The sequence below is a fragment of the Sminthopsis crassicaudata genome, chromosome 4, assembly GCF_048593235.1.
Source record: "Sminthopsis crassicaudata isolate SCR6 chromosome 4, ASM4859323v1, whole genome shotgun sequence".
Lineage (NCBI taxonomy): Eukaryota > Metazoa > Chordata > Mammalia > Dasyuromorphia > Dasyuridae > Sminthopsis > Sminthopsis crassicaudata.
The window spans coordinates 58,707,800-58,720,092 of NC_133620.1; the positions used below are offsets into that span (position 1 = coordinate 58,707,800).

The window sequence follows — 12,293 nt, forward strand, 5'->3', positions numbered from 1 at the left end:
CCCCCCCCCCCTCAGATGTTGGCAAAGAGGGTTTTCTTAATCAGACTGTTTTTTTGGTCCGGGAGAAGGAGGAAGAGAGAGATTGTGATGGAGAAAGGGGTCTGTAAAACGTCAGGAACAGCACAAAGACTTTGCCACGTAATTACAGGCTCCTATTAAGTCGAGATCTGCCCTCCCAGGGGTCTCCAATTTTCATGTATTCCCTACAAAGCCTCCTCTGCATGCCAGTTTGTGCCTTTTGAAGTGCCAGAGAGCTCCTTGATCCAACTGAGAAGGAAAAAGGAGCTCAAAAAGAAGAGGGGGAGAAAGAGAAGGGAAAGAGAAAAAAACTCACCACCCTCCCTTGGACTCTTGAAACCCTCATTTTTTTTTTTTTTTTTTTTTTTTTTTATTCCTTTACGAAGAGTAAAGTGAGCGTCCTGCTCTCCAATACATCTGCAAGACATCACCCTCTCCTCCTGAAACCTTAGTCACTCCTGAGAATCAACAGGAGTGCAGAGAGGGGGGAACACGTTTTCTTGAAGATGTTTTAAAGCTGGAACAAGCCTTCTTCTGTTGGTGCTTGAACTCTTGCCTGGGAATAACTTCTTAACGTAAAAAAAAACTCAAAACCACTTTGATTTTTCTCTTCTTTCCCCCCCCCCCCCAACTTTTCGCTCTTCTTCTGTTTGCGGAACTCCTTCACCATCCCTGCTGGCTTTCCCTTCCCTTGCTTCCCCTTATTAATAATAATAACAACAGTATTATTATTACTATTATTTTATTGTTTGTAAAAGTTTTTGGGGGGAACTGGAAGAGATTTTTTTAACCCGAATGTAGGGTGACATTATTATTATTATCATTTAAATTTTTTTAATTGTGTGGAATATCTGTTGGGATCCTCCGGGCTTCTTGGCTGTAGGAAACCAGCGAAGGCTGCGGGAGGTAGAGAAGGTCCTGTTCTTTAGAAGGGATCCCCGCCTTCCTTCCTCTCTCTCTCTCTCTCTCTCTCTCTCTCTCTCTCTCTCTCTCTCTCTCTCTCTCTCTCTCTCTCTCTCTCTCTCTCTCTCTCTCTCTCTCTCTCTCTCCCCCCTCACTCTCCCCCTTTCCCTCTCTCCTCCCCCCTTCTCTTTTTCCCACTCTGTCTCTCTCCCCCTTGCGCCCACAACGTTTGGTGCTGATCCGAGCGGGAAGAGGGGGGTGGGTGGGATTGGAGGGGGAAGACCATGACCTCCAGCTATGGGCACGTTCTGGAGCGGCAGCCGGCCCTGGGTGGCCGCTTGGACAGTCCCGGGAACCTCGATAACCTTCAAGCGAAAAAGAACTTCTCGGTGAGTCACCTGCTCGATCTGGAGGAGGCCGGTGACATGGTGGCCGCCCAGGCGGACGAGAGCGTCGGCGAGGCGGGACGGAGTCTGCTGGAGTCTCCGGGGCTAACCAGCGGCAGCGACACTCCGCAGCAAGACAGTAAGTGTGGGGCCCCCAGCCTCCGGGAAGAGCGGGACCGGAATGGGATTCGGAGCTTTGGGGGGAAGTGGCCAGAGGCAACACGGGCAGGCAGGCGGGCAGTGGGAAGGGAGAAAGGATAGCGGCTAGGGAAGAGGCAGGGCGACTGTACATTGGAGCCGGTCAAGGGACCTGGACTGTGGGTCAGCAGTCAGGGCCAGGAGCGAAGGGGAGCGAAGGGGATTTTGCGCCAGTGAGCAATGTTACTATTTCCAGAACGTCCTTGGCTAAAAGGGGGATCGGGCTTGAGTCAGAAACTCTTGTCAGTCCTCCGCATGGCCAGTAAAGAACCAAGAACCAGCTTTTAGGCTTTTCTTGAGCTAATGGGATTTAATAGGTTGTCTCCTCCTACTTTTCTTATCAGGACATAGAACCCCATAAACGGGAGGGAGGAGGGAACTGGGTGATAGTGAACGCGTCTGGGCTGCTTTGAGAGGACTGGGTTGAATACTGTTAGGAGGGGGATAGAGCGTGTATGAAAATCGAAGCTGAGAGGAAAACAGGCAGGCGGAGGAGTGAGGAACTGAGAGAAGGGGAAGGCTCTCCGAGGTGATGGCCCATCTGCCCAGCGGCAATAGTCTAGTAAACCGCGTTGGGGAAGATGTAAGAGGGCCGGCAGTGCTAACGCACTCCGCGCAGGGAACGCCGACCGTTCTGCTTGGCAGCAGTTTGTCCGCGCATCGGCCGGCCCCAGCTCAGCCTCGGACTTCCGAGACTGAGCCCCAATCCGCCGTTCTGGGATTCGGAAGTTTGGGGAGGGGGGGAATCATCTTTCCACTCCCAAACCCTACGTGACTACCCCACCGGTCTACTTCATCAAAACCAAACCCGACTCAACCGAAGTCTGAGCTCGCTTGAAAATAGTTAGAACTTCCAAAAGTGCCCTTTTGTCCAGAAGGGAAAATTGAGGGCTTCCCTGTACAGTCTCCTACCCACTGCGGTCATAACCCCTCGGAGTGCATCCACACTCTTGCTTAAGTTGTCCGGGAGGGAAAGGTTCAAGGCAGGGTCCCGAATACATTCGGTAGAAACTTAGGGTATCTCTCCCCGCTAGCCAGCCACACGAAGCACTCTCCCCCTCCCATCCTGCCAGACTTCTTCACCCATACTCTTCCTTGTGGATCTCTCCCCCCTCCAAAAGAAGTGCCCATATTTCCAGCAATAACGTTATCTAATCAATCACACTCTGACACGCGTTTATTTGCCCACTGGGCCTTCAGTTCTCTTCACAAATCTGCCCCAGGCAGGTATGGTCATACTCCAGCTTCACATTAAGAAAGAACTGAAAGAATCTGTGCATCTTTATTCGGACGAAATGGTTGACCCCTAGGATATTGTATGTTTTTGAACTTGGCTGGTACCCCTTTTAAAGGTGGAGAGAGAGAGAGAGAGAGAGAGAGAGAGAGAGAGAGAGAGAGAGAGAGAGAGAGAGAGAGAGAGAGAGAGATCTTCTAGGGAGATTTTTTGCTCTGAAATTAGAAAAAGTAAGTGTGTTTGTGTGTGTGTGTGTGTGTGTGTGTGTGTGTGTGTGTGTGTGTGTGTGTGTGTGTAGGGAAACAATCTCCCTTCCTCAAGATGCTCTAAAAAAAAAAATCCTGCTATAAATGGATGCCTTGAAACTAAAAATAATGTAAAATGAGAAATCGAGGCGTTTACCAGTATTATTTATTAGTCTGGAAGATATTTTCCTAAGATAGTCTGGACACGTTTCCTTAGGTATGCAGAACAGCCTCTTCATTCACGCCGGTCCCCCCACCTCCCACCCCGGGCCCCTGGTAGCCTAGAGATAGCGCTGTGGGCCCATCGGATTCTGGATTCACTCAACTTTCTGAGCACCTGACTGAGTGCGGTGGGACAATCAGTCTAACAACTCGAGATTATCCCTCCCTAGCTCAGTAAAACTGTCTGCTAACTAAGAAAGGCCAATTATTCACCGAACTAATTGTCAAGTTATGAAATGGTACTTGGGGAGTGAGCTGTTAGGTGGAGAAAATGAAGGTCTTCAGCGGGACCTTTGCAAAAAAGGCTTGATGCTCTTGTGCAAAAAGGCGTCTTCTTATAAATCGCCTAGAATTTATTATTTGTGAAAACATTTGATATTTTGGGGGAAAATTCGGGTTTCTACCCATAAGATAAAATCACGCCCCGAGGAAGTTGCTTCATGGGACATTCACACAGCTGGAACGGCCTGAATCCCAGGGTTTCTTTCCTCTCCAAGAACGTGATAACCAGAAAGGAGATGTAGGCCGAAAACTTTATGACCCCTATCAGGCCAATTAATTTTCTACAGCGCCTAAAATATCTTCCGAAGCACGGAATGCTACAAGGTTATTGCACCGTGGCAGTTCTGGCCGTTTGTTTATAGAAGCACTTTTATATGCTCTGAGAGGAGAGCTGGAAAATACGTGATTTCCTCATGCTGTATAGATAGGAAGTGGAGAAGTGTTTCCCTGGGGAAGGAAAAGAGGTAGCTCGAAAGAAAAAAATCACCTTTGTTGGGCCGGGAGGTGATCTACCGGGCCTGGACAATGACTGGATCGAAATGGCTGTTCAAAGAGTGGAGACGAGAAAAAGAGGTAACAAGCGAAAGAAGAAGAGAAGGAACTTGGGTTTTAAGCTCTGAAAATCATCAAACAACTTCTAGGCTCTTCTGGAAATTCGCTTTTTGGGTGTATATGCTAGGATCTATCCGAGCCGACTACGGAAGAAGGGTAAAATATATAAACAACACAAATGCAAAGTGCACAAGCTCACTTCTCAAAGAAAAGAGGCCTCAGGGCTTGGATTCTCGAGGTGGCGTCTGGTTTTGGAGGGAACGAGTAGATCCCAGAACTCAACAAGATCCAGGAGGACAGAAGACGGAGATCCTCTGCTCTGGAGGTGAGGTGACAACTCTAGCATACTGAAAGCCTTCATGGAGTCAAGCTGATAATGGAGAGAAGAGACTGCTGAAGAATGGTTGACAGCTCCCCCTTCTCCAGACCAAAAAAAATTAATTTTCAGTATTGCCAGATCCTCTTGGTTGTAACTACAAAAAGCGGAAAGTTGGGGTAGGGAGCGAGAAGGGGGTTGGTTGACATGGCAGAGTATATTGTTGGGAAATCTTAGGGGCAGGAGCACGAGCTTGCTTGCAAGCACACACACAAATTAGATGCTAACAAGAGATATGGATGGGATATTTTGACAAGAAGGTTTGTTGCTTTTAGAGACCGCGTGTTTTCTCAACCCTGCTTCCCTCCCAGCGTCTCCAATGATCAAAACATGCCTATCAGCATTATCAGATAGCTTTCAAGGTACCAAAAGCAGAAGGGTAAGGGCCCATCCAAGCTCGCTCCACCCTCAGATCAGAAGCTTCTAATGAAGATTCTCAAGGCGAGCTGTTGTGCTTTTCTTAAGGAGCCAGGACTCTCAGTGCTGTGACAGGCTTCATGACTCGGGGCGAAGTGATAAATTACCCTAGGTGGGGGTGGGGGGAGAAACAAAGAGTGAATATCCACAGGGTTCCCGCCCACTGGGATTCAGCTAAACTAATTCTAACTTCTTTCCTTTGAGAAAGTTTATTACAGCTAGAAAGAACCTTGCCGGTTAAAAATGGCCTCTAATTTTTTTTAGAGATCCAGCTGTTTCGATAGGTTTCTCCATTATCTTCACCCGGAATTTCTTATTGGCGTGAAATTAGGAAAACTTTCTTCTTTTATGCGGGTAGTCAATACGTGATCATTAGGCAATGGAACACACACACACACACACACACACACACACACACACACACACACACTTTCTCTCCTCCAGATCTCAGGTCCTCAGGCGTCACATTTAGGTCTTTTTGAATAATTCTTTTTGAAGACCTAAGCTTTTGGGAGCTTCGAATACTTTCATCTAAATTCTAAGATCACTAAAAAGCGAGAATATTCTTTTTTTCCCCCATTGTCTTGGAGCGATTCGATTTTCCTTGTTTAGTCATATTTATTTCTTCTTCCCTTTTTTCTTCTTTTTCTGACTCGGTCTCCATTTTGTCCGGCTCTTGCCTCCCCCTAAAAATATCTGAGATAATACTCATCAGAAAGTCTTGGGTGTCCCACATGGCTTTTAGTTAGAAACCTAAGGGGATTCGCAAAAGGGGAATGCTTGGATGTGCGTGTGTCTTTAGAGAAGCTGAGAAGTTTTTTTTTTTTGTTTTGTTTTGTTTTGTTTTTGGAGGGGAAGTGGGACTCATAAAAATGTGAAGACCCACTTCTGAGAGGGGGTGCATCTCGCTGTCATTTCTTAATCTGAACTTCTGCACACTCAAAAAAAAAAAAAAAAAAAAAAAAAAAAAAAAAAAAAAAGCTCCTGCCTGCCTTTCACGTTTCCGACCTCTAAATTAGTGAAACCAGATTGTCCTAATAAGACCTTTTGTTGGAAACACATGTAGCTATAAAAAGGTAGACGGAAAGTCAATTAGACACACGCGAGCGCCTGTACACACGAGCGCAAAACGATGCAAAGCCTAGACTGCACAGGAATGGGCGCTGCCCAAATTCAGCGGAGCGTTGGGAGTAATCCATTAGTCACAAATTGCCGAGCAGCTCGGGATGAAGTGAGGTGTGAAAGCTGGAAATGCAAGCCAGGATCCCAAGCCGCCAGTCCGGCCCGGACAACGAAGGCCGCAGCAGCCCCAGCCCAAGAAAATCTCCCCTCGTATCCAGCGCTGCGAGAGTTTGTCCCAAACCCAGCTGGGGCATGGATCTCATTCTTTATACTGGACCTCTATTTTAATTCTCGTTAGATTGAGTATTTCTTAGTTAAAGCCCCAAACTCATTCCCCAGCGGACCTGGGCCCGCCCCGATTTGTTGTAAGCATTTATTGGCGTATGAGATAGAGTGTTAAAGGATCAAAATCCGGGATTCAGCTACCAGGATTCGGAGCCAAATGAGCAACCAAAACATTGCTTTATGAATTTTAAAAGAAAGGATGAGGAAAGCGTTAAAGGAATGGCAAATTGCAAAATAAAATAAGAATTGTCATCAACTATCATCATCATTATTCCAATTAGCTTCTCCCCAAGTTGAGTTACCAACGATTCCAATTACTGACTGGAAGGTGATTGACAGACTCAGTAGAGTAATGCCCACCTCTTTTTCCTAAAGCACCAAGTCTTGTTTCTTTGGATGCACCATGGGATGCTCTGTCATCCCTATTTTCTTTTCTTTTGTTATGGAGGGGAGAGAGTTTGATTTGTCAGTCATCCTAACTCACTTCAGGCATACAGGTAGGCTTCCTGTAAGAATGAATCAATCCCTTCCTTATTAGCCAGCTAAAGATATTTGGGAATGTTGGTTAGGGATTCTTCTTATTAACCTGTCTCCTTGTTCCTGTAGAAGAGTTGAAGGACAGATTCTCTCATATTTTAGTATATGTCAGAATTTTAAGACACCATAGAGATCCTCTAGACTCATTTCCACAGTTTATATCAGCAACAATATCACTTTACATAAGCCTACCCTTCTCCCAAGGCTCCATCTAACCTGTGCTAATTGTAGCAGTCTTAGCGTGGTATGCATTCGTTCCAGAAAAGGTAGAATAAACATGATAATGGCCATGGATTCGCATTAGTGCCAGGTGCATGCACAGGACTGAAATTTAAAGGCAAGTTGTTACTAGGAGTGCAAACAGTCGCGCGCTCTCTCTCCAGAGGTGCTATGTCTATTTTATCCTATGAATAAATGAACAGCAAAAACACAAAACAACCCAGATGCATCAGAACCAGCTTTCCAGAGAGGAGCCAAGGTTTTGTCAGAGCCAGTCCAGCCACTCTAGGAAATGTGAAAAAAATGTGAAAATACATTTCATCAGCATCATCTTTTCTGGGAGTAAAGATCCCTGCCTTCCTTTTCAGAGGGCGGAGAGCACAAAGCGGGAATTGACAAGAAAGGAATCAAAGCGATAAATTTTTGGTTGGTTATTGCCCCAGCAGAGGATTAGCAATAAAGGGAATCCGTGAGATTGACTCAATCTTTAAAGGTTCGTTTCCTTTATAATTCCTGTCCTCCTCCTTCGAGGGCCCGGGACACCGGCAAGGCACTGGGGGTAGCGCCTGGAAAATATTATACCTTCTTCCATCGAGAGCTAGGGGAACTCTCCCCCAATCTGGGAAGATCGGATACATTGACATTTGTGTAATGCGGCAGCTTCCCTCTTACAGGGAATTCACATTCCCACGTAAACCAGAAACTAATCGAGTTATTATTTATTACTGAGCGATGGAGAAAATAATAGGTAATACCTAACATTTACTTAGCATTTTAGGACATGCAAAGCAAATTAGCAGGACCTTTGTGAATCAAAGCTTTTGTAAACTGGGAGTAGATGGCTGTTTACCTTCTTTAAGTAGTGTGTATTTGTGCGTGAGCGCGTTTTTTCGTGTTTTCACACTCATCTCAATTTTTCTGCTGCCTTTTTAAGTGTATTTACAGATATTCCAGATGAGAAAACCGAGACCAAAGTTTATAAGGGCTGGGTTTGGAAACCGTTTTTAAAAATAAAATAAAACATAAATCTTATGAATTAGCATTCCCAGACCAAAGGATGGATATTATCAGGTCTTTGGTATGTTTTCACTTTATATTTTCCTCCCCAAGAACGTAATTGGAAGTTTATGTCTGGCTTTCAGCATCCATACATTTTAAAAAGTACTTCGGTATTGATAATTAGATTGAGAAATCATTGTCATAGATCTGATTCCCTTAAGAATCTTCTCTGCTTTTTGCCTTTCTTTGAATTCGTGGAGCACAGTGCCTGGAACACAGTAGGTAGTAAATAGAAGCTTAATGACTGACTGATTCGTCGGGTCACTTTATTGCTCCCACCATTCTTGTCCTCCAACATCTTTCCAATGATATAAAAAGAGATAAAATACTTTTCAAGATGTGTGTATTCTCATGTCTCTGACATGTGTATCCTTGTAAAATAAAATTATGTTATTATATTCTGGGTGATCAGAAGCCTCCAGTAATGCTAACATCAACAAAAACACAAATGTAATAGTGCAGTAAGTGACCCCTGTCTGCATCAGGATAATAAAGACAATGGCCAGCTGTTGAAGTTAATTTTGAACTGAATGGTTTCAGAGTTGTTGTTGTTGTTGTTTTAAATAGCTAAATCAACAGGTGGGAGACTGAAGAAGGAGGATAGGTTTATAACTTTGCTTTTATTGTTGGATGTATTTTCTATAATCTCCACCCTAAGAAAAAACGTATTGCTTTAATAACAAAACCATTAAAAAAAATATTTTCTGCCTGGTAAGTTTTATAGTATACTATATAAGGGAGAAGAAATATGATAGAATTTCTGATCCTTTTCCAGGAAGATTCTTGATGAATTCTTGATGATAAATTCCTGGGAATACTGGTGATGCTCATTTTGGGGTCTGGGGTTTGGGGCAGTGTGTGTGTGTGTGTGTGTGTGTGTGTGTGTGTGTGTGTGTGTATTTGTAGTCTCAGAACCTGAATTTGAATCCCAGATCCTGAGATAAAGTCACTTAAACTTTGGTCTCAGTTTTTTCATTTGTAAAAATCAAAGAATTAGACTAGATGTCTTCTTGGCTCCCTTCCAGTGATCCCATAAAGCAGAGGCAGATATATATGTGTATATATTTCATATATACATACATATATATATACATATATATGAAAAGATTAAAAACAAATCATAACCAACTATTAATCTATAAATTACCTTTCCCCAAGTAGCAGGAATAAATTGAATTACCTGGGATTAGTTTTTCCTCTTACAACTGAAAAATATGTATTTGAGGCATGTACTTGAACAGAGTATTTTTTAAAAAGGTTCTTGGTTTCAAAGATCTAATTAAACTCCAGATGTATGTTATATGTATATGGAATACGAGCTATTAAATAAAGACTCAGTAACCCTAGCATGGTGTACTGAATACAGTAGGCATTTAATAAATGTTAATAGAATGCCATGGAATATCACCACTGCCTCAACAAGAAAGATTTATTTTATGCATTGTCTATCATCTTCATTCATCCAACAAATAAGAAGTGAATGTTTTTAAAAAGACAAAATATTTTTAAAAGTACGTTCCTTAGATACAAGTTTAGATAAAAGATAGGGCCTACCTCTCCAAACCTCTACTGATCCCATTCCAGCTTTTTATTATTTTGTAGGGTCATTTGTAAAAAATTTCATGATTTTACTTACTTTTGACAAGCAAGCAAAAACTGAAGGTGAATTTCCTCCTAAGAGTGATTATGCAGAAGTTCTCTCTCATACAGGGCTTAGGTTGACTAGGCCTATTCAGATCTGATTTTGTGTTCCCTTTGATATTAATACTAAAGAAGGGATTTAAAAACTAAGAATACACCTTTAGGAAATTATTTTTTTATGTGCTTTAATCTCTTTCCCAGAGTATAAAAGACCTACAATCAAAAAAAACCCAAACAAACAAACAAACAAACAAAAAACAAAAAAACAAAAAAATCCCTGAATATTTGCTGAAAACGGGGTTGCTTTACCCAGAGCACATCCCTAGTCCAAACTTTCTTATTCAGTCCAAAAGGGGGCGCATCCCACTTCCCTCCAGTGTCAGGTTAGGATCCAGTATCTATAACATATCTTGAAGAGGCAGAAGAAAAGCTCAACTAACTACTCAAAGTGTGGGGTTGGCTATGGAACCTCAATAGTAGAAGCTTAAAAAAAATAGAGAGTAAGGAAACATTGTAGAGAAGAAAATTATATATATATATATATATATATATATATATATATATATATATATATATATATATATATATATATATATATATATATATATATATATATGTATATATATATATGTGTGTGTGTATATATATATATGTGTGTATACACACACACACACACACACACACACACACATATATATATATATATATATATATATATATAGAGAGAGAGAGAGAGAGAGAGAGAGAGAGAGAGAGAGAGAGAGAGAGAGAGAGAGAGAGAGAGAGAGAGAGAGAGAGAGAGAGAGAGTCAGGCTAACTGAATACTGATTTGCAGGCTGTTTGGGATCAGGGAGACAGATCTATGCTGTTTAAAGAGTGAGCAAAGGAATGGAGGCCATAGGGGGAAGAGGAAAAAGAAAAGAAAGAGGAGGAAGAGGAAGAGGAGGAGGACGAAGAGGGGAAGGAGGAGGAGAAGAAAAGAATGTATTCTAGGTGGAAATTTGGGCTGGCTTTCTGTGTTTGTGCTCTAACCATAGAAGTTCTACCACTGTAGAAATATCAAAGTCCATTTGGGGAAATGTTCTTCAGTTTTTGCCAGGTATCCTATTTGAAACAAACAATATGAAGCAAGTACTTTGTGTAAAATACTACTGGGTGCTAGTGCCAGTGAAACCTCCTGAAGCCATCGAATTTGAGAAAAAAATCATTTTTTAAAAGTGGAGGATAATTCTAGATAAAAAAAAAATAATCAAACAGGCTTTCTTCTGCTTACTTTGAGAGGTTGTAATGATTAAATATACAACATAAACTGTCTGATCCTCTTCACATTTCCCTTTCTTTTCCTTCTTTGAACCTTTTTCCATCCTCACTACCTGGAAGTCTTTGCCTTCTCTCTGACTATTCAGACCCTATCCATGTTTCAGTGCCAAGTTTAAGATATACTTACCTCTCCTTGAATATATTTTCCTAACTAAATTCTAGCTTAACCTAATTTCATTGTCACCGCCACACCATCATCACCCCTAATACCACCACCACCACCATCACTACTGCTACTACTACTATTACTACTACTACTTCTACTACTGCTACGTTTGTTATAATAAGCACTCTACAGTTTAACATTTAATTATTCTAATAGTTTAATATATTTTAATTTTGTTTTCTTCTGATAGAAACTGTCATATTTCTTTTTAAATTTACTGCTCTTAGCTCTTTTAATGCTTTGAGAGCCAGTGTGGGGCATACATATACTCAACCAATCAGTAAAAGACATAATAATAAGTTGTTGATAGGTATGATGCTCTATTTTTTATCCATAATCTCAAGTATAAATTATTCAATCCTTTTTTTTCAAAGGCAATGGTCCTCAGAATTTTTGTTGTATAGATTATATAGAGAATACAAAAACCAGCCACACCAAAAGAAACCACCCTACTTGTCTTCACTTGAGAAAAAAGCTAAAAAAATTAGTTCTGAGATCTGTATGAGTTGCAGTGTCCTTTCACTCCTCGTTGCTCCAAGCTTTAATTGGTACATTTCAGAAGTCAGTCAAAATGGATTGCTTCTTTCTCTTCCCTCACTTCTTTCTTTCTTTTTTCCTTTTTTTTTCTTTTGTGCTCATTGGGATTACACATATAAGGACAGATATTATTCTTTAAGTTTGGACCAGCCTGTAGATCATTTGAAAGCTCACATCTGGAGAGATATTACTTAAAGGAGTCATAAATTCATGACATGGTAAAAGAAAAAGGGAGGAAGAAAATATAGTTGTAGAAGATTGAAAAAAACTTTTAGAAGAAAAATAACTTCTGTTTATAAATTACCTTTTATTTAAAGAAGCACTTTAACATACATATATTCTCTTATTGTAACCTTGTGAGGTTGGTGGGACAAATATAATGGAGAATTGATAAGTAGCCTCCTTCCATAATGCAAAATGCATCGCAGCTAAGATTTAGATATGCTCTAGCAGGTTTCTCGATACCCAGACTTGCCTTATATCTGGGGGTAATATGAAGTTTGTAAAACTCTGAACCTCAGTCTTTTTATTTCCAAGATGGATACTCCTTTCACTAGGCCATATTGCCTTCATG

General features: G+C 41.7%; 1 protein-coding gene across 2 annotated transcripts in view; it reads left to right on the forward strand.

The window, feature by feature from the left end:
• Window positions 1–500: 500 nt before the first annotated feature.
• The window catches only part of PRRX1 (paired related homeobox 1), an 86,969-nt gene continuing 75,176 nt past the window's right edge, over window positions 501–12,293 (forward strand). Inside the window, exon 1 of one of the 2 annotated variants that reach the window (XM_074308331.1) lies at window positions 501–1,446. In XM_074308331.1, coding sequence (XP_074164432.1) covers window positions 1,206–1,446 — 241 coding nt within the window. In that variant the 5' untranslated portion in view covers window positions 501–1,205. The remainder of the gene's footprint in view (window positions 1,447–12,293) is intronic. The other variant, XM_074308330.1, reaches the window with a different exon arrangement.